This window comes from Apis mellifera, linkage group LG1 (genome assembly GCF_003254395.2).
Source record: "Apis mellifera strain DH4 linkage group LG1, Amel_HAv3.1, whole genome shotgun sequence".
In the NCBI taxonomy this organism is placed as follows: Eukaryota; Metazoa; Arthropoda; class Insecta; order Hymenoptera; family Apidae; genus Apis; species Apis mellifera.
The window spans coordinates 6606926-6633572 of NC_037638.1; the positions used below are offsets into that span (position 1 = coordinate 6606926).

At 18.4% G+C, this 26647-nt stretch overlaps 6 protein-coding genes across 9 annotated transcripts; 2 read left to right on the top strand and 4 right to left on the bottom strand.

Annotated features, from left to right (window-relative positions):
* Nucleotides 1-1077: 1077 nt before the first annotated feature.
* Nucleotides 1078-4081, bottom strand: LOC727539 (lysocardiolipin acyltransferase 1). The gene is made up of 5 exons (XM_001123248.5): nucleotides 3802-4081; nucleotides 3281-3460; nucleotides 2950-3157; nucleotides 1374-1940; nucleotides 1078-1298 (listed from the first exon to the last, which is right to left on the bottom strand). The coding sequence occupies exons 2-5, from the start codon at nucleotides 3446-3448 to the stop codon at nucleotides 1132-1134; spliced, it is 1110 nt and encodes a 369-aa protein (XP_001123248.2). The 5' UTR covers nucleotides 3449-3460; nucleotides 3802-4081; the 3' UTR covers nucleotides 1078-1131.
* Nucleotides 4082-4456: 375 nt separating this feature from the next.
* On the bottom strand, nucleotides 4457-7115 carry LOC727538 (regulator of microtubule dynamics protein 2). Of its 2 annotated transcripts, none has more exons than XM_006563209.3 (6): nucleotides 6698-7115; nucleotides 6423-6602; nucleotides 6156-6320; nucleotides 5679-5893; nucleotides 5379-5617; nucleotides 4457-5248 (listed from the first exon to the last, which is right to left on the bottom strand). In XM_006563209.3, exons 2-6 carry the CDS (start codon nucleotides 6596-6598, stop codon nucleotides 4985-4987), a joined length of 1059 nt encoding a protein of 352 aa, XP_006563272.1. In that variant the 5' UTR covers nucleotides 6599-6602; nucleotides 6698-7115; the 3' UTR covers nucleotides 4457-4984. The 2 variants fall into 2 exon arrangements, with proteins under 2 accessions (XP_006563272.1, XP_001123247.2); XM_001123247.4 differs by having other exon boundaries at nucleotides 6704-6722.
* A 3329-nt stretch (nucleotides 7116-10444) lies between these two features.
* Nucleotides 10445-14546, bottom strand: LOC724115 (phospholipase DDHD1). 3 transcript variants are annotated; one of them, XM_026444137.1, is made up of 11 exons: nucleotides 14429-14546; nucleotides 14112-14271; nucleotides 13332-13646; nucleotides 12646-12810; nucleotides 12444-12572; nucleotides 12237-12378; nucleotides 12053-12159; nucleotides 11638-11951; nucleotides 11245-11530; nucleotides 10992-11126; nucleotides 10445-10877 (listed from the first exon to the last, which is right to left on the bottom strand). In XM_026444137.1, exons 2-11 carry the CDS (start codon nucleotides 14176-14178, stop codon nucleotides 10732-10734), a joined length of 1806 nt encoding a protein of 601 aa, XP_026299922.1. In that variant the 5' UTR covers nucleotides 14179-14271; nucleotides 14429-14546; the 3' UTR covers nucleotides 10445-10731. The 3 variants fall into 3 exon arrangements, with proteins under 3 accessions (XP_026299922.1, XP_001119847.1, XP_006563270.1); XM_001119847.5 differs by lacking the exon at nucleotides 14429-14546 and having other exon boundaries at nucleotides 14112-14360; XM_006563207.3 differs by lacking the exons at nucleotides 12053-12159; nucleotides 12237-12378; nucleotides 14429-14546 and having other exon boundaries at nucleotides 14112-14361.
* A 1011-nt stretch (nucleotides 14547-15557) lies between these two features.
* LOC724144 (enhancer of rudimentary homolog) lies at nucleotides 15558-16867 on the bottom strand. The gene is made up of 3 exons (XM_001119900.5): nucleotides 16606-16867; nucleotides 16083-16170; nucleotides 15558-15962 (listed from the first exon to the last, which is right to left on the bottom strand). Exons 1-3 carry the CDS (start codon nucleotides 16606-16608, stop codon nucleotides 15742-15744), a joined length of 312 nt encoding a protein of 103 aa, XP_001119900.1. The 5' UTR covers nucleotides 16609-16867; the 3' UTR covers nucleotides 15558-15741.
* A 544-nt stretch (nucleotides 16868-17411) lies between these two features.
* Nucleotides 17412-20757, top strand: LOC551154 (glucose-6-phosphate isomerase). Its single transcript, XM_623549.6, has 11 exons — nucleotides 17412-17656; nucleotides 18072-18165; nucleotides 18260-18451; nucleotides 18545-18625; nucleotides 18713-18928; nucleotides 18986-19225; nucleotides 19404-19584; nucleotides 19657-19775; nucleotides 19869-20097; nucleotides 20172-20238; nucleotides 20318-20757. Exons 1-11 carry the CDS (start codon nucleotides 17526-17528, stop codon nucleotides 20439-20441), a joined length of 1674 nt encoding a protein of 557 aa, XP_623552.1. The 5' UTR covers nucleotides 17412-17525; the 3' UTR covers nucleotides 20442-20757.
* A 530-nt stretch (nucleotides 20758-21287) lies between these two features.
* On the top strand, nucleotides 21288-24171 carry LOC724234 (dolichol kinase). The gene is made up of 7 exons (XM_026444283.1): nucleotides 21288-21457; nucleotides 22021-22274; nucleotides 22510-22730; nucleotides 22800-22982; nucleotides 23052-23261; nucleotides 23338-23665; nucleotides 23885-24171. Exons 1-7 carry the CDS (start codon nucleotides 21378-21380, stop codon nucleotides 24016-24018), a joined length of 1410 nt encoding a protein of 469 aa, XP_026300068.1. The 5' UTR covers nucleotides 21288-21377; the 3' UTR covers nucleotides 24019-24171.
* Nucleotides 24172-26647: the final 2476 nt, after the last annotated feature.

The window sequence follows — 26647 nt, forward strand, 5'->3', positions numbered from 1 at the left end:
TAATTTTATATATATTTCATATATAAAGTTTACACAATGATGATGATTATAATTATAGAAAATATTTTTTCAGAAGATTATCATTTAATTTAATTATACATAAATCTAATAATGTTTTATTTGATATATAATTTAAAAATGAATAAAACATCTATATGTAAATTAAATAACTAAATTTATGTCATTTATTATATATTTTGATATTTATGTTTGTTTATGAATGTTATATGAAAAAGAATATTCAAAAATTTATTAATATTTTATGATTATATTTGTAATAATAAATTATTTATTTTTGAATTTTTGAATTATGACCATATTTGTATAAATAACATTTTTTCAATTTTTAAAAATAAAAATAAGAAATTGATTAAATAAATATTAATATATTACATATAATTAATTACATATTATATTACATATAAATATGTAATTTAAAACTACATTAATATATTAGATAAACACTACATAAACATTAATATTAATAAAAATAATTTTTTTTAATTTATGAATTTTAATTTCAATTTTTTATAATTTACAAGTAATCAATCAAAGTATCAAAATATAAATGAATTATGACATAAAATAAATTATATATGAAAATAATCTGTAAATTTTAATATTAATATTGTATAATAATGAAGCATAATAAATTATATTTATATAATAAACTATAGAATTTTAAAATGTAAAATGTACATTTTATCAATGATTAATTTATCTATAAAAAAAATTAATTTTAAAGTAAATACATCTTATAATTCTATTATTCTTTTTATCTTATTCATTATAGATTAGAATTAATATAATTTCAATATATATTTCAGTCAATAAAATTTTTTTTGTTTCATTCAAATTAATTTTATATTAAATTTACATACTATTTATAAGATAAATGTTCCCATATATACTGTTTTCTAGTTTAAATTGTCATTATGCAACTTAAAGTTTTCATATAAGTTTATAAAAATTATAAATTTTTATTAATCTTTAAAAATTAATTTCAATATATCCAATTTATAAATATATAAATGATATATGAATTGTTATATATTTATGATAAAAAATAGAAATAAAGAAATAAAATAATTTATACTGGAGTTTACTTACATTAAACAATTTTATATTTTATTAACTATATTTTTTTGTAAGAAAATGCATTTTCCAACGCCAGTACCATCCCATTTCAAGTTGATTAAAACCAGTAGTAAAGAAAGATAAAGCAATAAAGAAAGCTGAATGTATTAAAGTCCATAATTGGAATACTGGTGAAATAATAAGTAAAAGTATGGTACATCCTGAAATTAAAAAAGAAAATAATATTTTTAATTGAAATTTAAAAAAAAATGAAAATAAATATAATAAAATATTACCTGTTAAAATACTCCAGAAACTAAATGCAATATGTAAAGGATGTAATTTTGTTAAAGGCCAAATTTTAGCAGAAAAACTTTTTTTTTTATAAAATTGTTTTAAAATTTGTTCTTTGTTAAACCATCTTTCTTGTAACCATTGTCTTAATGTTAAATCATCTGTAGGCATATTCCATGAAGGTATTCGCTCAATATGAAAATGTACTTCATTTGGTAATTTTCCTTTCATTAAATCTAATTCAGATTGTGGAATATAATCAGGATATGCAATTGTTAAATCATAAACAGCATTGAGATACTTTGCTTGTTGAAGGTGTCGAACTAAATAACTAAATCCCGTTGTTTTTGGATGCAAAATAAAAGAATATTGTGGTAAAACATGTTGCATGGCATATTTATTGGATTTTTCCTTGCTGCTTTTTGTCAAATCAGTACCTTCAGGAAATATAAGTAATTGAAAACGTCTATCAAGAGCTATTAAATAATCCAAAGTTCGTGACAATCGATTTTGATCTTCTTCCCAGCGACGAGTTATATAAAGGAAACCATTCATTTGCATTATCCATCCTATTATACAATAATACTTTAAAATTTTAAATATTCATAAAATCAATATTATAAAAGAAAATGTTTTAATTTAAATATATTTTCATATAAAAATTATTATAGTTTATAGTTAATGGTTTAAAAATTATTATACAGAATATTATAATTATATTAATCATTATAGTCTTTTCATTAAAAATTTAAATGAAATTTATTCAAATCCATTCATTCATTTTTTATTCAAAATAAAGCTATAAATAAAACAATACTTTAAATAGGATTTATTTTATTTCAAATAAAATATTTTATTGTAAGTACAAAATAGATTTCAAAATTTCAATATAAAATTTTATTAATAAAATTGTATATTTGATTATAGAAAATTTAAAAGAAAATTTGAGATTAATATATTAATAATAAATATAAATTAATTCTTAAAAAATGTTAAATAAAAATATATAAAAATTTCATTTAAAGAACAGATCAATTTTTAAAAAGACATTTACACAAAATTCATATAATAAAATATTTTTCTTAAAACAAATATTAATTTTTAAAATAATTTTTAAATTTTCATAAAAATTATTGCATAAAAAGATTATAATGGAATATTTTATATGTAATTATTAGAATTATATAATATAGATTGTTAATATATTAAAGAACCATCTTTAAAAAGCTGATTTTAGAAATCAAAACAAATAGTTGATATACAAAAATGTCAATTAAAATTTATTTATTAAATTATAAGCAATTTATTAGTTTATTTTAAACCAAATAAGATGGAAATAAAGTGAAATTATTCTATCTTTCATTTTATTTCACTGTTGCACTTTGTTCTCGGCTCATCATCGATTAAATTTTTTATAATTTAATAAATTAATTTCAATTGATATATCAATATTTGTATTTGTTTTTGTTTTTTAGAATCGATTTTTCAATTCTTTATTCTTTATTTTATGAATATATTAACATTATATATATGTATACATATAAACATATAAAAATATTTCATGTTAATATATTTTACCTGGTCCTGGAATATGTCGTATAGGATCTTTCAAAACAAATTTTAATCTATGAGTTGCTACATTAGGTAAACATGCTTGATACATTGCAGCCCATAAAAAATTCCAATCTACTCGTGTTCTATGATTCATTACAAGAACAGCAGATTCATTTGGAGATATATGATCTCCTGACACAAAAATTTTCACACCAAATACTTTTAAAAGGGCCTAGAATATATAAAAAATGATTTATGTGAATAATTATAATTCATTTATATAATAATTATATAATTTATATATAAAAAAATGTAATTTTATAAAAAAAAGAAAAAAGAAGTTCGTTTTGCTTACTGTAGAATAAAGCTCCCAACAAGAAAGTAATAGATCACCACATTTTCGAAACTTTGGAGGACTAAAGAATAATAGTGGTAACATAGGGCAAGCAATAAATAAAAAGCCAGCCACTATACTACCATACCATAGTATGCAGTATAAAGTACCTCGTAAAAGTCCACGCATTTCAAATTGTATCTTAAATATTTAAAGAAAAATATAATAAAATTATTTGATATACATATAAAGCTTAAGAATTTATCTATTAGAGATATTTCAAAATACTTGTTTTTTTAAAATAAAAAAATAAACAAATAAATAAAAACAATATCATACAATAAAAAAAATAAAATAAAAGATAAAAGAAATTTTGTTAATAATAAAATATTTCTCATTATATATATATATTAAAATTAAATTTATATTTCTAAATAATAATTAAAAAAATAGAAATAACAAAAACTTAATTGAGATAAATAATATTAGAAATGTCAAAATTTTTAAATATATAATTATATTTTTAAAATAACAAAGCTTACCTTGTCATGTGTATGTTCTGAATCAAATATTTCTTTTTAAGTATTCAATGTTAACTATTTCTTCCTGAAATGTTTTCTTTGGCTTCCCTTCTATTTTACTAGAAGGGCTTCCTCTGTTTCACCCCTTTTACCCCATTCTCTCCATCCAGTATCTACTGAGTTCTGGGATGCTGTGTTGGACCATTATTGATTTGTTAAAACAAGGGGAAAGTTCATAGTTGTCTATAAAAATTTTCTCCTACAATTTTTTTATAAATACTATAACAATAAAATAAAATCTATAAATATTATAAAAATAAAAAATATATTGTAAAAAATTATATATTTTTAATTTTTTTATTATTATTTAATAATTTTAGTTTTACATTAAAATTTTTTTTATTAATATAAATATATTTAATTATATAAATTAATATGTACAAAAAAATAAAATATGATATTAATTAATTATTGATATTATTAATTAATTTTATCTTTTAATATATTTTAACTAAACTAGAAAAATTAATTATTATTATAAAAATTATTATAAAATGCAGAGATAAAAAGCGATATAAATAATAAAAGTTTACTTTAATTAGTTTTGAAAGATGCATTAAATAGAGGATATTTCTATTGAAATAAAAATATTTAGGGAGATAAATCACTCAAAGTCTATAATTAAATTACAATTTAATTATACAAAAGTGTATTAATTTGTATATAAGTTTTACTTATAGAAATTGTATACAGTGAATATATATCAATAATAAGTTCTATAAATTCTTGTAAGAAAATAACTAAATCCAGAAACCTGTAAATATATACATATATCTGCATATCATTCTCTCTCTCTATATATATATATATTATTCTAAATATTCTAAATATAACTTGTTAAATTGTACTATAAATTGTAATGTAAATAAAGTGCATATTCCTAAATCTGTAAATCTTTTGCAGATCTTTATAAATCATTTCTTTCAAAAAAAAATCTCAATTAAAATAATAAACTTACAATACCTGTAGATAAAATGTTTTGCATAAATTTTTAGTACCTATTATTCCATATAATTGATTACAAACTATTTGATGTTAACATTTAGATTAAGCCATAATATAGTTGCTTTTATCTTTTATATATGGATGTGGAAATAGCATAACTATTAAATACGAATTGAATGTACAAATATATTATTTTTTGCTATAAGTTATGTTTTGAATATTTGTTTAAAAGTTTACTTGCTTCTGTATGCACTTTTTCATCATCAACTGTTAATATCGGTTTATCTAAAATTTTTTTTAACGAATCAATTGCACATGAATATTCATTTAAAGCAATATAACATTTACTAATATATAATTGAATATGTGGATTTTTATCTTCAAGTTTTATTGCAGTTTTAAAACAATCAAGTGCTTCTTCATATGAGGCACTTGGAATTTCAGCAAATAATGTTGCTGCTACCTATAAAAAAATATAAAGAAAATTTAAACTATTAATTTAAATTCACTCATTTAATTATAAATTATAATTTTGCATGAAATAATATTTTGTTATATTAAAATTGATTAATATATTAAAATAAAACTTAAACCTTTTTCTCAATCCAACTTAAATTAGCAATTTCATATTTAAATCTTCCTAGAAGATAATGTAATTCAGAGTCATCTGGACACATTTCTAAAGCCATTATTATATAATTTTTAAAAATAACACCATTTTTTATTTGATCTGCCATTGATAAATAATCTCCATTTAATCCTATGAGAATAGCATACCATTTATACAAATCAGGATTTCGATTTTTAATAATTTTCTCACATTCTTGAATTCCTATCAAATATAATTTATTCTTATTATAACAGAAAAATATAAAAAAATATTTTATAAATACCTTCAAGAATAATTATTCTTCTAAAATTTTTATCAGTCTGTGCTTCTGCATGATAATAACTAGCTCTTGCAAATCTCCATATTACTTCTACATTGTCTTGATGGGACTTTACCAATGTTTTCAATGTGCAATAAGTCTTGACATCAAATTCATTGTTTACTTGTTCATCAATCTCCTTAAGTATTATATCCAGCTGGTTCAGTTCCTCTGAGATCCTATATTACTGAATATATAATCTCTTCCTTTTACATTTTTAAAATAACTTTATTTTCCAAAATGATCAAATTCTAATTTTCCAAATTAATATAAATAATCATGCTTAAATCATGAATTAAATAGTATAATTTGAATATTCTTAAGATGTTTCTTCAGGAAGTAGATTCACATTTTTACTAGAATAAATTATAAATCCTCATACGTGTTACTCATATAAATTTAATATACTTACATTACATATATTTATATAATTATACTAACCTTAAATCATTATCGCTAACAACACTTTCACCATCAGAACAATCATAGAATTCATCATCTCCAATATCAATATCTGTATCATTATCTATTACAGTATATGTACTATCATTAGAACTAAATTTTCTTGAAATTTTTTTTTTCTTTTTTTGTTGTCTTAATTGTAATCTTAAATAAAATAAAATAACAAGATAAGTATTAATTTTATAAAATAATATATAAACTAAAAAAGATACTTATATCAATATTTTATATGAAATTAGTAGTTACCTTAATGCTTCTAATTCTGATTGTAATTCATCAATTTTTTTATTGGCAGCATCTAAATCAGAAATTGTTGTACTATATTGTTGATTTGCCAAAATTTTACGATAAATAAAAATACTAGCTGCACTTATTACACCAACGGTTACACCGATGGCGGCAGCAATTAAATTATTATGCATTATGCTGTAAATATAATATATGTAAAATAGTTTTTATTTTATTAAATGAGTATATATATATATATATATAATAAATATATAGAATAAAAGTTATAATACCGTTACTTTTTGTATATATTCTTTTATTATAAATTATATTGAAGAATAATCAATTCTCATCAATTTTCTATATTTATTATTCATTAATATACTTTTATAAAATAAACATTTTATTATCTCAATAAAAAACAATATTTTAATTTTAATTTATGAATATAAAAACTTCTTTCTTTCTTTCTTTACAAAATATTAATTACACTTCAAAGAAACGATATTGTACACCGGCAGGTTAATATGTCTAGTAAATAACTGATATGTATATACTATATTAAATATAGTTTCCATTATAAATTCGACTTTATTATTTAACCGTTACTAATGACATAACATTTTTTTATATGCAAGTTCAAAATATAAAATGATTAAAACTGAAATCAAATCGTGAACAATTTAATACGAATGCTATGTTATTATTCTATATATATATATATATATATATATATATATCTATATAGATATATGTAAATATTAATATATAATGCTTTATTCATATGATTATATGTATATACATTAATTTTATCGTTCATTAAATATTTTTAATTTTTTTTTATAAATTCAATTTTTTAATTAACTAATTTTTAAATTAATCAATTTTTAAAATAATTAAAAAAAATCAAATTATTTAAATTATTTAAATTTAAAGTTATATAATTTTATTTGTTTTTTATATGTTTCACATAATAATTATGTTTGTATAGCTTTTATATAACTAAATAATGTCACGTAATTATTGTAATTTATCACAATATGATAATTATATTATAATTTATTACAATATTATAATTTCTATTATATAATAATTTTAATCTTTAAATAGTATAATATAAAAGGAAAAATATATTTTGATTACAGTATATGTTTTTATATCTACATATATAAAATTGATATATTTAATTGGAATATATAGTTTATTAAAAAGAATTAGATTAGTTTATTAAAAGGAACTATACAATTATGTATACAAAAGAATTAAATTTATCTAAAGATTTATCACAAAATTATCACTTCTTAATTTAATTACACTTATTTTTTAATAAATTAATTATTAAATTAAATTTAATAAAAATATATTATTGAAATAATTAAATGTTGTAAATTTTTATTGTAATTACTAAATAAAATTTTTATAATATTTTTTAATTTCAATTTTTAATACTTAGGATAAAAAAAATAAATTTAAAATTATATAAAGAATATTTTAAAATAAATTATTCGCATAAAATATTCATATATAGTTAAAATAATATATATTGTTATAACTAATAAAATAATTACATATGTGATTAGATTTTAAATTGTAAGAATAAATAAAGTATCTTTTTTATTCTAAAAAAAATATTTAATATATAAATGTATCATTATATATTTATATAATGATATAATGATATATCTAAAATTGAATAAATCTTAATTACATATTCTAATAACTTTGGCATTGTGTGTATACATGTGTGTTTAATATTAAATATTGTATTGAAATGTTAAATTTAAGATTTTTTCACTAAAAGAATGTACATGCTTTACTATTGATATTTTAATTTTAATTTAAATATCTCATTTAATAATTGCATTATTAATTCAGAGATCTTTTTCTATGTACCTATTATGTGCTTTATTTCTTAAAATTTGTTATGATATTTATCTCTGAAATAGTGAATATTATTGTCATGCTACCAAATTATGTGTTGTAGATAAAGCTTCTTAAAAATTTATCATTATGTAACATTCAAAAGTGCACCATTATTAAAATTTCTAAAAACTGATAAATTTATAATAGTATAGAGTGAACACATTTACATATATAATAATATATGTAAATATTTTTTATATATAATATGAATAAAATATATCAACAAAATTTAAATATATTGATAAAATAAATTTTAAAACTTAACTATAATAGATATACTTTAAATTTTTAACATTAATAAAAAAAAATGTATAATAATATATTACATTTCAAATGTAATTTTATATGAAGATTATACATAAGATTATATATAACATATAAAATATATATTTCTTTTATTTACGAAACAAACAAAATGATATAAAATAGAATGCAAAAAGATATAATTAAAATATTAGAAAAATTTGTATGTTCAATAAAATTAAAGAAAAGAAAAACTAAAGCACAACATAATTATCATTAAAATATTATTTATAATGTATTAAATATTGATGAAAAAATGTTTTCTTTATTTTAATGATAAATTTGATTATATAATATGAAAAGATAATCATTATTTGTTTCTATTAATAAAATAACAAAGATACAATTAATACCATTTTGTTTGTTTTACATAATGATTTTAGTTGATACAATTAAGACAATTTTTTGTTTTATTTAAAATAAATTTTCAGCATATATGACGAGTTTCACTTTTCATAATAAAATAAAAGATTAATATTTAAGAAAAAAGAAATATTTAAAACATTTATATTAAATATGACATCATTTCAATATATGTCTTGTTTAACTAGAAATGCTCAAATATTTAACAAAATACTAATTATATGAAAAAATATTTCAGATAAAAATTGTATAAAAAAATATTTTATAATATTATGCAATATTAATTTGTTTATATTGATGTAAAAATCACAAACTAATTTTTTTATATAAAATTATATATTTTTTAATGTACCAATCGATTCTTTTTCTATGAAAAAATATTAATTCATTTATTGAAAAATTACTAATTTAAAAGATATTGAACTTGAAGTTTATAAATTTTATCATCTGAAATATAAGGATACTTTATTATTTATGATTTTTTTTTATAAATTTCAAGTCAAAATATCTTCTAAATTAAGATTTTTCGATTTAATATTTTTTTATAGAAAATAATAAGCTATGTTGATTGATATAATCAAATTATATGGTTTCATTTAAAAAATTAAAATTAATTTTTATACAATTTTTATACATTTACATTATTTATACTATATAATATAAATACATGTAAGAAAATAGAATATATTTTCTTACCAACAATTTTTATCAGAAACATTTTTTTCGTATTTTTTGTATTTTTTCATAGTTTCAAACATTTCCAATTAAAAAAGGCATATTGTACTTATATAATATATACATAACAAACGTCCAACATTGTTCAATGTGAATGAATCATATTATCATAATTCAGTTATTTGAATATGTTACAAAATATTTGAAAAATAATTCACATTGTCTATTAACAAATAAACATATATGTAATAAAATGTACAAAATATAACATAAAATTGTAATTTGGTATTAATATTAATTTTTAAAAATAAGAAAAGAAAATTATTAAGAAAATTATATTAACATATAATATAATAAATTTATAAACTTTATATTATAAACTATTATCTTAAGCTAATGTAATAATAATGAATTTTTTAAAGTTAATATAATTTTATGTTATAATGTTATTTTCTTCTTTTTTTACTGAAAAACAAATAAAAATAATAATTTTTCAATAATATAAGATATCTCATATAATACAGATTTTTGATAATATAATGTTCAATATTTATAATGTTCATAATTTATAATATTTATATAATTTTAATAAATATTTCACATTAATTATAATTAATTATAATATTTACAATGTATCAAATATACATTATTTATCCTTTTAATTTAATTTAATTTATTATATATTATGTTTTTTAATAAAAAAAATACACAAAAATATACAAAAAATTTGATAAATTTAAACAGAAATAAGATAAAATTTTTTATTTAATAATAATTAATTAATTATATTATACTGTATATAAATGAGTTATCTTATAAAATATGTAAAATTACATTTGAGTTTTTGTGAAACTCGACTATATTAATCTTAAATTATACGAGCGGTATAAAATGATTATGTAGAATCTATAACATTATTGTATCGTTTTTCTTATTATCACAGATTGTTTTCTTGGTAGGCCTACTTCCAATATTAAATTAAGTTACCGGCCTACTATGGACTAGTAAATTTTAGTAGTATCTAATTGATTTGATTCTAATATACTAAATGTACTAACCAACATCATGTTTCTAGTGCTGGAAAAAGTCTTGTTAACACAAAATAAGCTACATCATAATTGCTCCAATATGTTGTATGTGCTGCTAATGTGTAAAAATAATTTCTTCCTAAACTTGCTCGAAGTACATAATCCAATCGTTGTGTTAATTCTAATAATAAAGAAAAATATTATATTATATATTATATGTTTATATTATATTATATATTTTATTATATAATTTTTATCACTAATATATAAATAAAAATTAATATAACATCCTTACCTTGTCCTGGTTGAATAGGTGTAGAAACACCTTCTTTAACATTCCAACCCGCTCGAACTAAGCCCCAAAGACTCCAACCTTTATCTGGTGTGCGATTAGATATATCTACTGAATTATCTTCTCTTTCATCATTATCTATTATTAAATATTTAAAATAATATAGATATTATACTTTTATTTTTTCCAAAAATTTTAAAAATAATTTAAAAATTTTAAAAAACTAATATAATATAAAAAATAATATAAAAAATACCTGTAGGAGAAAAATTTTGGTCAGCATTATTTATTGTTGGAGGTGACTGTTCTGTTTGTTGACCATCAACTCCTCCATATGAAGGAATAAGAACAGGTTCAATTTTGCTATATTCCCTTTCAAGAAGTGGTTCCATTCTATAAGCTACAGGATCAGACCAGTGAAATATATTATAAAATCTTTTGCATAAATCTTGAGGCATCACATCAGTTTTGTTGGATAGAGAAGGTGTACGTAATGCAAGAAATACTGATAATGGAGAACCCAAACAAAATAAATTTTCTATCTGAAATTATAAAAATATTTAATTTTTATAATTGTTTTAATATTAGATCATATCAATTCATGCTTTATCATTTAGAATATTATAAAACAATGTTTAGTGACATTTACTGGAAATTGTAATCGTTGTTTTAAAACTTCTTGTGTTTCTGGAGATGGAGGTCTTGTATCTGGACCCATCCAACCTGTGACAATATCATAAACAATTACACATCCTAATGAATGTGCTAGAATTGAAACTTTTCCTTTCCAACCTGGATGACGACTAGCAAACATTAAATATAATCTATTTAATTCTTTTTGTAATCCAGCTCTTACTTCCCCTCCATAAAGAGGACTTGTATAATAAAGAATATCCATTGCTGATGTGTTTAATAAATGTCGTATGCTTACTACGCTAAAAGGTGTGATAGCTTCTACTATACCTAAAAATTTTGATTATATAAGATAAAAGATATAAAATTTATTAATTAAAAACAAATAAATGTTACAAGATAATTGTATAATTTATTCAATAATTTCTTACCACCATCAAGTTTTAATGAAGATCGCCATTCAACAGGAAAAAATTCTACTCTATAATTTGAATTGGGAAAGTATTTTTGTTTCAACCAATCTACACAATCTCTAAATCTGTTATAAATATCAAATGCAATAGATTAATTTTTGAAAATTTTCATATATTTATATTAAAAATATATATTACATACAATGTTGTATTACGAATGATTTTTCCAGTATCTCTTTTTTGACCAATTCCATGAACTACAAATATTATATGATCAATATCATGAGGTTTATCTTCCTTTACAGCAAGAATTTTATATCCTCTTTTTAATTGATATCCTGTTGCTACAATATTCATTATAAATAATGTAATGATAATTATTATAAAGATATATTTTTAAAATACTTACTTTTTGCAAAACCCAGTTTTGATGTTACACTACGCATTAATTTACTATGTCTATATTCACTATATAATACGACATCATTTATACTATGCCAATCAACATGAAATTCAGGAAAATTTTCAGTATGTAATACTGAAATAAAAGAAATTCATAATTATATTATGAAAAATAAAAAATAAAAATAAAATTAAAAAAAAATTTATACTTTTATAAGAGTGAGGTGTATCATATGTTGAAGTAGCTTGATCAGAAAGTTGCTTTTGAAAAAGATTAAGATGAACTTCTTCTATAATTTTAGATTGTTCTGTTTCTAAAGGTAGCCAACTACCATCATAATACCAAGTTCCTCTCATAATTTCCCATTCTTCACCTTTAAATAAAATTAATAATTATATTTATTTAAACAAAATTATATATAATATTATATATAATATATAATATTATTTATTATTATATAATAAATTATAAATATTTTTAACTTAATTTAAAAGTAAAAAAATTAAAATATTGCATGAAATTTTCTATATATGAAATATGTTATATATATTTTATATAAAAATTTTATATAAAAATTGAAACAAATATTGAAATAATAAAATATATAATATTCAGTCTATGGTGTTTCAGAATCACATTAATCATGGTTAAATATAATAGGCCACAATAAACTCAAGGACAAATCAATCAGTTTCTATAGTGGACATAATAATGCTCTCATAAAAAAATCATTAGTTAAATTAAATGAATCGTATAATAAAGAAATTTGTAATTCATTTAATAAATGAAAAAATATCTTTAATTAATTTTGAATTAATTTTTAATTAATTTATATTCATTTTTATTTTGTTAAATCATATTTAATAAAATTATGAAATTGAATAAAATATATACCTGGACAATATATAGAAACACATTTCATCTTATCTAGTTCCACATCATACATTCCTCCTCTAACTACAATTTTTTCAATAGGAAGTGCATTATTAGTTACATCACTATCTTTATTAAACAAATGTTGATAACTTTGCCAAGCATTTTCAATTCTTAAGCTATCATATCCACAGAATTCTACCCATCTCTTATCTACACCATCTCTATAAAACCATCGTATTTGTTCTGCTGTTAAAGGTTCTGCATATGTTAATTCATTTGTTATATTCTGTGATTCTTCCTTTGTATTTGATTGTATGATTGTTTCTATAACTCCTTCAAATATTAAAATTTGAAATTAAGATAAAATAATATAAATAATTTTTATATTATATTTTGTATATATATATTCTATTAAATTTTGACTAAAAATATTATAATTATAATTTTTTTATTTTATTTGATTTAATATTTATTTTTGATTTTAAATAAAAATGCAATAAATAATAATAAAATAAAATAAAAAAATATTAATATACAACACATAAATTAATGAAATTTTCCAATGTATTGATAATCATAAATATTTTATATTCAATAATTATATACTTTTATTATTAAATTATTTTTATTATTTTATGCAATAAATACGTATTTAAATGATTTAAGAACATCAATTATTTTTTTAAATATATTATAAAATAAATATTCTTTTAAAAATTACACGAATTTATAAACTAAATAATATTTAAATTAATAATTATTTTATAAATCAGTTTCGAACAATATTGATAATTTTACCTTCACAACTTTGGAATTCCAGTGTTGTTTCACTGAAGGGATCAACTTCAATTTTGCCGTCAGACATTCTGTCACTTATGCAATTATCACAGAATATTTTTTAAATCATGTGATTATAATAATTTGCAATATTTTATTTCATATAAATTCTTCGTAATATCTAATGTACACAAAAAATAACAATTTTTATGAAAATTAATATTAAACACTATTGAACATTTTAGAAGATAAAAATAGAATTATAATACAGTATCCATTTCATCAGTATAAAATATTTTTTATTATTGTTTATAAAAAAATAATTTAAATGATATTACTATTGGTTAAAAAAGAAAAAAATCTCATTCACAACTGAATGTAACGTTAAAAGTTAGTTGACGAACTAGCAATCGTCTTCTGCAGTAGTTGAACGTTATCTAAATACTGATTTCCTTCAACAAATGCATTCGTTCATGATTCATTTACCTTATATATATATATATAATACATATATATATATATATATATATATATATATATATATATATAAAATTCTTATTCTTGTATCTCGACGAAACTACTGCATTTAATAGCAGACAGCTGATACATGAACGCAATGCGTAAAATAGAATGCGATATATACAATTTATGTGTTTTTATATCACTATATAAAAAATTATGTATACATGTAAATGTATACTAACTATATTAATGAGTGATTAAATATAATATTATGATATCATTTCAATCATTTAAAAACAAAAAATATGTAAATATAATAAAAAAATAATATATTGTACTACTTGTATGTATAGTATATTACTTATGTATATAACTTTGTAAAATTAACTTACATACGATAACAGATAAAAATAAATAAAATTTATATAAATGTAATATTTATTATGTAAAATGTTATTAATAATATAATCAAATATAATTAATTTTAATTATATATAATTTACTTAATAATAGAATTTATAATAATTTATAATAATTTTTTTTAAATTCGGTAATTTTATTTTTATAAAAATTAATTTTTCTTGTTTTATTCAAAATTCAGATTATTCATATATAAATAAAAATAAAAAATATAATTTATATATAATATTGATTTTTTAAATAATTTTTTCATATATATTATAAAATAGATTTTATTTTATAATAATTACGTATCAGTTGGTAACAAAGAAATAACTGGAAATAATTATTTTAATTGAAAATTAATACATAAATATTAATTAATTATTTCTTTATTCATATCTAAAATTATTTTGATATAAAAATACACAATACAAGTTCTTTTAAATGTTCAATATTTATAGCTTTTACATGAAACCATTAAAAATTTATTAAGAATATATATTTTAATGAATATTTACATTTATCTGAAAATAATACAAATTTAAAAAAAAATTATCATTATATATATATATATATATGTAAAATAAAAAATGTATCTAAAAATATGCTTAAAAATAATTGTTATTATATTTAAAATCAATATTTAAGAAATTGCTGTACAATACATGAATATAATAGTACAGTTTCTTTATATATTTATTATATATTTATTATTACAAACAGTAATATATACTTTTACTTAAAGATAATTTATCTTATAAAGTATATATCTATTTTTATTTATTAATTATTTGCCATGTCCTGCAGCTCGACGTAATAAAACATATATTTTTTCTTTAATCCAATCTTTGTTATATGGGGCATATGTATTTGTAGATTTTTGATAAACAAGACATGATAAATCTGTAAGTTGATCAACGAAATCAAATAATTGACTGATATCATATGTTATAGTTGGTGTGTTTGGATTTCGCCTCTTCAAATGTTCTTCATAAATCTTGCATACACCTATATTAAAAATCAAATTTTTATTTATTTTTTTTTTTATTAATTTACATTATATAAAATACTTTGTTTTTATCTAAAAATTTTTTTAAATTTTAATATTCAAATTTTAAATATTCTTACCTTCCATACATTCATTAACACTTTCATAATCTGAATATGTTCTTGTTTCAGGTCTATTACCTGGTTGAACAAGCAATATTGTATGAGACTACAACAATAATAAGAATACATATTATAATTTAATTATTTATATATATATAAAACAAATAAAAACATTTATAGCTAATTAATTTTTATTTATAAATATTTATAAATTATTTTTTTGTATTTAATCATTAATAATATAAAATTTAAAAAAAAGATTATTTTAAAAGTATTTATTTATAAAAATATTATTGTAACATTAAAATAAATTTTTAATGTATTGTTAAAATTTTAATAAGTTTTTACATTTGATGTTAACATGTTTTTATATTTTTATACATATTTATATTATAATTATAACAATAATATCTAAAATCAGAAACTGTGTAACTATCAATTCATTAAAATATGTTTTCATTATTAAAAAAATACTTAAATTAAATAAACAAATATTAAATGTGTATCAAGATTTAAAGTAGTCAAAACAAAAGTCGATTACCATTTTTGCTCTTGGAATAAGAACAATCCACCAAATTAGTGGAGTTCAACTTCTTCTGCAATTTTTATTACTTTGTCTACAATAATAAAAGAATGAAACGTTGAAACTTCTTCGAAAAGCAACCTAAAAATTTAGACTCCAGAGTTTTCGATGATTGCACTCAATTCAGTTAGAACATAGGTACTACATGGTACATTGTTCCGTCGTTCCGTATGCATTCCGTAGTTCAATTTAGTTTCATTCATTCATTCATTCATTCTATTTAACATCTTCATAAACAATTAATAATAAATTTAAAAATTATTGTCTATTAATAATTATTATTTAATAAAACATACAAAATTTAAAAAAAAATAGTTTTAATCATTATGATTAAATATAATTATTTAGTAATTAACATATTTAATTATGATAAATATATTATATTAAAAATATCAATTACAAAACTATTTGTTACGTTAAATAAAAAAAGACTATTCAATTTATTTAGCAAAATTATTATGCTTTATTAATTTTTTTATATCGATTAAAATAAGAGAAGAAAATTTTAGTAACAAATACAATTATTTCAACAATAAACAATTATTTCTATTTCATTAAATTTATATTAAATTTTCTTTATAATCAATAAAATTCAATAACAGTATTAGTAACAAATTATATTTTTAAAATAAAAAAATTAATACGCATAAATATTTAAAAATAATATAATTAAAATAAACTATTTTTCTTAAAGTTATTTTTTAAACATCATTTTCATGAAAATGTCATAAAGTATAATTGAAAAAGACAATTGAAAAACAGCCTAAACATAAGAGAGTTAACATATGAATGAATGCAGTTTATAAGTCGTTGATCATAGAAACGTATTTGGATTTGTGATAGCAGCGCGGTTTTCTTAAATTAAAAAAAAAAAAAAAATGAAACCAAAACTACAATTAACATCCGAAGTAGCATGGACTAAATTGCAACAATATTTTTCCACAAATGGTTCAAAAATCAAAATATATGATCTTTTTCAACAAGATCCTAAACGCTTTGAAAATTTTAGGTAAGTTTTATTTGTCCTTGACATGTGACCTTGATGTGACCTTGATGTGACCTTTTGAAAAATGTTTGCTTGAATAAAATTATCATTTATTAATAATTGCTTATAAATTTATTATGGAAATGTTTTTGTTGCATTTTTTTTTATAAAATTAAAATGAATATATTTTTATTATTTTATTATTTTTATAAATTTTTTAATTTTTTCTTTATTTTTTTTTTTTCTTTATATATATATGTATATGTATATATATATATATATATATATATATATATATCATTTAAAGTATAAATTAGATTAATACAAAAAGATATATTTTGTACCAGAATGAGAAAAAAAAATAGCTTTATTATAATGAAATTAAAAAATTTAATTTAAAAAGTATTTTATTAATATTTAATATATTAATTGTTATTAGCTTAGAGATTTCTACTCCTGAAGATGGACCAATTTTACTTGATTATTCTAAAAATCGTCTTACTAAAGAAGCATTGCAATTACTATTGGAATTGGTATGTATTGAAATTATTAAAATTGTATAATTACAAAAATTTATATAAATGTAATATATTTTAATATATTTTATCAAATTTTATTAATTTTAAGGCAAAAGCACGTGAAGTAGAAGCTGCAAGAGATGCTATGTTTAAAGGAGAAAAAATTAATTTTACAGAAAATAGAGCAGTTTTACATATTGCTTTACGTAATAGACTTAATAAACCAATATTGGTTGATAATAAAGATGTAATGCCAGATGTGAATGCTGTATTGAATCATATGAAACAATTTACTAATGAGGTAAAATTAATATATATAATTATTATTTTACTTTATTTTTAATTTTTAGAAATAATAATTTTTCATGTAATATTTATTTTTCTTATGTTATAGGTTCTTTCAAAACAATGGAAAGGTTTTACTGGTAAACCAATTGAAGATGTTGTTAATATTGGAATTGGTGGTTCAGATTTGGTATATGTTATATAAATTATTGTCTCTTTATATCAAATATAAATAGATTTTATTTTTATTAAAATATAATTGTTATTACGTGTATAGGGTCCTTTAATGGTAACTGAAGCATTAAAGGCATTTCATATTGGGCCACGTGTTCATTTTGTTAGTAATATAGATGGAACTCACATAGCTGAAACTCTAAAAAAATTGAATCCAGAAACAACTCTTTTCATAATAGCATCAAAAACATTTACTACTCAGGAAACAATTACAAATGCTATTTCTGCTAAAATATGGCTTTTAGAAACTTTAAAAAATGTAAGTAAAAAATAGGAAATACAATTTCACAAATTATATTTCATAACTTTTTTATAGCCTACAGCAGTTGCACAGCATTTTGTTGCATTATCTACTAATAATCAAAAAGTAAAAGAATTTGGTATTGATGAAAAAAATATGTTTGGATTTTGGGATTGGGTTGGAGGACGTTATTCATTATGGTCTGCTATTGGTTTATCAATTTGTTTGTCTATTGGATTTGAAAATTTTGAAAAATTATTAAGTGGAGCACACTTTATGGATCAACATTTCTGTACTGCTCCATTAGAAAAAAATGTAAATATTTAATTCTTGCTCATAATCAGATTTTTAGTTTAGTTAAGTGAAATTATATTAAAAGATCAAATCATTATATGTTTAATAAAACATTGTATATATATATATTCAATGATATTATAAATATAATAAATATTATAAATATTATATATTCATATGATACATCATTATTTTATAGGCATCAATTTTATTAGCTTTGCTTGGAATATGGTATCATAATTTTTATAAAACTGAAACACATGCACTATTACCATATGATCAATATTTACATAGATTTGCTGCTTATTTTCAACAAGGAGATATGGAAAGTAATGGAAAATATGTTACACGAGAAGGAAAAGTTGTGAATTATACTACTGGTAAATATTTTATGTATTCTATTATATATCTAGAAAAAAAAATGTATGGAAAAAAAAAAAAAATGTTTTAAGGTCCAATTGTGTGGGGAGAACCAGGTACTAATGGACAACATGCATTTTATCAATTATTACATCAGGGTACGAGACTTGTTCCTTGTGATTTTATAATTCCAATACAATCACATAACAAGGTACTATTAAAATTAATCATTTAATTAATCATTTAATAATTTTACGTAATTTTAAGTAATAAAATTTTAAGTAATAAAATATTAATACTTCAGGTTCAAGGAAATCTTCATCATAAAATTTTGCTTGCAAATTGTTTTGCACAAACTGAAGCTTTAATGAAAGGAAAAAATGAAAATGAAGCACGAACCGAATTGCAAAAAGCAGGCGTAAATCCTGAACAAATAAATTTGTTATTACCACATAAAGTATTTGAAGGAAACAGACCAACCAATACTATCCTTCTTAAAAAAATAACGCCTTTTATTCTTGGAGCTTTGATTGGTAAATTTAACATATATAATATAGTAAAATATTGTTTATATTATATTTTATTTAAATATATTTTATTTTTATAGCTATGTATGAACACAAAATATTTGTACAAGGAATTATTTGGGATATTAATTCATTTGATCAATGGGGGTAAATATTTATTTCGATATTTAATAATTAAAAATTTTAAATGAATAAGTAATAAAATAAATCAATTTTATTCCAACAGTGTTGAATTAGGAAAGCAGTTAGCAAAAGTAATTGAACCTGAATTAGAGAGTACCCAACCAGTTACAAATCATGATTCATCAACAAACGGATTAATCGCATTTGCTAAAAAATATATTTCTTAAATGTTTCTTGATAAATATATATTAAATAATTGATGTTATATAATTTACAAAATTTTGTAATTATTATAATGAAATTATTAATATTTAAATTGTTAGATAGAAATAATTTTTTAATGTTCTTTAATATTAAGTTAATATTAAATATTATATTCCTTTGCATAAATTATAATTGATATATTATAAAATTTTCATTTGCATTAATATAATTAATGTGAATGAAAAATATAAAATGATTGTTAAATAATATTGTATTATAAATAATATAAATTGTTAAATAATATATAATATATATAAAAAATACTTAACGAAACACTAATTTATTTTGTTCTTGTATTATTGTTTTATTATTTTTATATAAATGTTTCATATAATAAATAATTTTAATAAATAATATAATTATTGATATATTTTTATCTTTTTCTTGTAATATCTTTGTATCAACGTTGCGCACATATATACATATATATATATATATATATATATATATATATATATATACATACATCATATATATACATATACAATATATTATCATTAAAAAAATTTAAATTTTTATTATTCAATTAAATATTATTAAGTTTATTATAACTTTGTTTTATAAATTATATATAAATCATAATAAATTATATATAAAATATATAATGATTAACTGATAATAATATATAACATAATATTTAATATAAAAATATAAATGAATTATTGATAAATATTAAAAATTATAGAATAAAACTTTAAAATTTGCATAAAATGAAATTAAATTATATGTCAAATTATTTTGTAATTATTTATTATATATTCTATATTTTCGTAACATGAGAACAAAAAATATGACGGAAAAGACTTTTCAGATAACATTACATTTTTCATGTCAAATGTTTGGGGGTGTGGTTACTAATGGTATAAAAACATATTTTTTTTTTTAATTCCTTATTAACAATGGAATTTTTTTTAAGAAAATATAGATATTTTGAAGAAAGGATATTACATAGTTTGAAAGATAATGGCATAAAACATCGGTATGTTCATTATTTATTGTATAAATATAAAAATTGATGTAACTTAACCTCAAAGTTTGTTTTAGAATATTGATTATTTGATATGTTTATATTTTATATATTCGTTAAAAATTGTGTAATATGTAAAGAAATAAAATTTGTTTTTCTAAATATTTATAATATTTATATTAACTGCATTCAATTTTCTTTCCAAATATTATTTAATGAATATCTTTCAATAATATAGACATATGTATATTTAAAAATAAATTAAATAAACAAATATATATGAAATATTAAATATATTTTAAAATTTTTATAAAATATTTTTAATCAATTGAGCTAAATAAAAATAAGTTTATTTTTTTGCTTTTTTTTCAAATTATAATTATAATTATCCATATATCATGTTTATGTTATATAATATTCATTAAAGTTATATATAATTTAAAAATATTTATATGTATGATATGTTATAAATATAACTACAATGATATTATCATTATAATAAAAATATTTATATTTATATTTATAAAAATTTATAATCATTAAAATTTTTGCAAAATTATGAAAAATATTTTTAGGATAAAAGCTAATACTGGATTATGGCTTGGAATATTAATAGGTCTAAGTGCAATTTTAACTCTGTTAGAAGAAGATACCAGTTATTCTGAAATCTGCCTCATTGTGGGTCTCACAGGAATTGGTCTTATTATTAGTTCTATATGTTTATATTTGAGATTATCAAGTGAAAAAATAACAGTTAAAGATTTCCAAGCTATATATTTTTTACCAGCTATAATAACATCTTTATTATATCTTTTTGTTGCAAATAAAGGTACAATTTATAAATATTATTTTATGTTATTAATAATTTTTTGCCATAATATATTTTATATTATATTAATCAATTAGCTAAATTAAAAAATTAAAATTAAAAAAAAATTTTGCATGTATGTGATTTATATAAATCATAATATTATATTATATTTTATGTAAATATTTTTTATTTAATATTTTATAAAATCATTATTTTAATTAAAATTGTTTTATTCATTCATATATAAGAACAGGACTATTGATGAGTGTCATATGGGGCTTAAGTGTTAGTAGTTTAGGAACTTGGGGCATTCTTCAATTGATGTCTATTTTTCCTTATTGTTTCACAATCGGAGAAGCAACAGCAGCTATGCATGGATGTATTTTATTTCTTATGTCTGTGGTAACAAATTTACCCTTAAGATATCATTTGCCACCAATTCATGATAATGATATTGCAACAGTTTTTTTACAGGTATTTTAAAGGGAATTTTTTATTTCAATAAATTTGATGTAATTAAGTAATTAAAAAATATACTTTCAGGTTATAATGCTATATGTGATATCAGTATGTTTAATATCTAATTATTTTCCAATGTTTAATTCGACTAAAAATTTTTACATATTGGCTATTAGTCTTCTAACAATTGTTATACCATTAATGTATATCTTATTGGATCAAAATCCTTTGATTTGGATATTTTACTTCTGTAGTAAAACAAATAAGGTTAATAATAATAATTTATAGTATATATCATGAATATAAAATTATTTTTAATACTTACAAATATTACAGATCATCTTAATTGGATATTGGATTATATGTCTATTATTAGGTATAACAGTTGTTACATATCAAGTATTAATAAATCTTCAAGCAACAACTTCAACTAGAAAAATGTTTCATTTATTAGCTGTACTTGTGTATATACCTGGTTTAATATATGAACGTATATTACTATATCTAGCTAGTGGTATAATAATGGGATTATTTTTATTTCTCGAGGTATATAACTATACTTAATAAAAAATTACATTTTTTTTAGTATATTTATAATATTTTTAAATTTCTTATTTTTTAGTTGATAAGATATTTACAAATACCACCTCTTGGGAAAATATTACAACAAGGATTTTCTGTGTTTGCTGATGAGAAAGATAATTTGATTTCTTTAACACCTTTATACTTATTTTGTGGCTTATCCTTTCCACTTTGGATGCCTACCAATAATCTTTCATTATTAATTTTGCTCAGTGGTATTTTAACAGTTGGTGTGGGTGATACTGCTGCTAGTTTTATTGGTAGTAAATGGGGCTTTCACAAATGGACCAATTCAAATAAATCTTTTGAAGGAACAATTGCTTGTTTTCTTACTCAAATTGGATTAATATGTATTCTAACATTTATGGGTATGTAATATTTAAACATTTAAAAAAATTTTTCTTAGATTCTTATAACTTTATAAGTTTTTATTTTTATAATTAAATTTAATATACAAATATATATATTAAAGAAATCATTTTTTTTAAATAAAATAAAATAAAATATTATTTTTTATATATTTTAAATTAAAATTAAATATATAAAATTATTATATCTTAAAATTAATATATATATTTTTTTAATAGGTTGCATAGACAGTGATTGGTTATTTTTGCGAAGTTTATTATTAAGTATTGTGCTGTCATTTGTCGAAGCACAAACAAATCAAGTTGATAATTTAGCATTACCTTTGTTAATGTATGTATGTTTAATGGTTTAGATATTTTTCTAACATAAAATAGTATATAGTAAATACTTTGAAAGCAACATAAATATTGATTGTTTAACATAGAATGGACCAAAGGTATATGTAATGTTTTTTTATTTTACTATTTTATATTTATATTTAAAATATAGGAAAATATTTTCTTGTATATAACATATTTTTTTAAATAATGCATTGATTTATTTTGCTATAAATAATATTTAATATTATTTATTAATCAAAAACTTTTTAAACTATATGCTATTTCATTATTACATAATTATATGATATAAAAATTGTATGCATTATTTGAAATTTTTTTTTGTAATTTATATTTTAAATAATACAAAGATTTTACCAATATATTATTTTCTTATAAGTTTTATAAAATAATATTTATATGAAATATTTATATTATTTTTGTACATAAACAGGAATGTTTATTAATTTGTTTGAACACAAACTCTTATATGAATAATTAATTATTTAATATTTAATATTTGTTAATCATTTAATCATCTAATTTTTTATTTTTAATATGTGCAAAAAATATGAATGTATTGCAATGATTTATATAACTTATTATTCCATAATTTATTCATTCCTGTTAATGCATTTTTATATTTCACTCAAAGAAATTTGTAAACAAAATTTATAAATAAAATATTTTTATAATTATATATATTGTCAATATTTTATTGTTTAATATTAATTTTAAAAAAGACAAATAAAAATGGTTTATTTTAAAGTCAAATGATAACTTAGTTAATTTTATTTAATAATAATGATAAATTAAAAATATATCAATTTATATATATATTTATATATATATATATATATATATATATATTCATTTTTATATTGAAATTTTTATATTTGTTACATAATTTTAGTATTGTAAAGTATATTATTTTTTTGTAAAAAAGGATATGTTTAAAAAAGATCATGAATTATTTCGTTTCATTATTTTATTGACCACACAGCCTTAAAATCTGATCGTACATAGCATGTCAATATATGCTGCGTCTATGCGCATACATGATATGCGGAATGTTTGAAAAGCACCAATTTCTTGTCAAGATTTATTTTTAATTGTGAACTTTGTGTTAAATATAATTTTGATATACTGCGGCATTTGCAAAGAAAAATATCAACATATATCTATATTAAAATTTCTAGATTTTCATTTTATTTTTTATTGAAACATATTTTTATAATTGTTTTGTTATACTATAATTATTCATTTATAAGAAAATTTATATAATGGAATAGATTTATAAACATATTTAAATTATTATTAAATTAAAATATAATAAAGATATGTATCTATAACTTTTTTTATAAATTTAAATTTATATTTATATAAATTTATATAAATTAATATGCATTGTTATTTTTTCTATTGATATTTTTCTTCATAAATTATTTTTCATTATAATCTTTTTTAGCTCATTTAAATATGAATGATTATATTATATTAACTTAGATTATTTATATTTATATAAGATTATATTTATATATATTTTCATGTATTGTATACAAGTACTATTACTTTTTTTGTAATTATTAAAGATAATTAAATATATTTTATTTTAAGAAATATAATTGAAAAAAATATAATTGATTTGCAAATGTCAATTTTCTTATTGGAAAAAATATGAAAATAAAAATAAAAAATCGAAACAAAAAATAAATATAAGAAACAAAAAAATAATAATATTTTTTTTTTTGTAAAGATTATTATAAAAGCAAAATAACTTTAATTGATATTATTATCTGTATTGTACATTGATTATTTATTGTACATATAAATATTTTACATAAATTATGAATTAAAAGTGATATTTTAAAATCTAATTTCGCAATATGTAAGATATGATACGGAAGTCATAAATAGTTTTAAAATATGTTTGCAAAATAGTTTTCCGGATCTTTATTTATTTATTTAATCTTTTTATCAAGTTGAAAAAAAATATATATATATATATATATATATATATATATATATTTCTTTTATATTTTTCTCATCCGATATTTAATATTTTGTATAAATAAATTATCTGAGAAATAAATAAAAAATTATAATAAAAATTATAATATGTATTATTATATATAATAAAAGTAATTATAATTATAATAACAAATATAATAAAAATTTTTAATAAAATTATAATATATAATTATTTTAGTATGAAAAATTTTTTTTTATCTAACAGATTTTCATTATTTTATATATTTAATTTTATAAAATAATAAAAATATAAAATATGTCACATTATAAAATAAAATATTCCTTCAATGTGTTAATGTAACAAATTATTTTTAGTTTATGATTTTTTTTTGGAGATTCTAAAATGAAATGTTTATTTTTTATGTTTTTATACAGTAGTAGATCTAAAAAAAAAGAAACTAATGGTAGCTGATTTCGTATGTAAAATATTGTCAATAATTCAGATTTAACATTAAATCTTTCATTAGTTTCAGTTTCTTAAGATTTACCATTGTATGAAAGTTCATAAAAATTTAGCGTTATGACTTCAGGATCTTCTTATATAAATGAGTGTATATTTTAAATGTATACATTTAAAATTTATATTCAGTTTTAATATAATTGAATTTTATTACAATTAAAAATTTATCATTT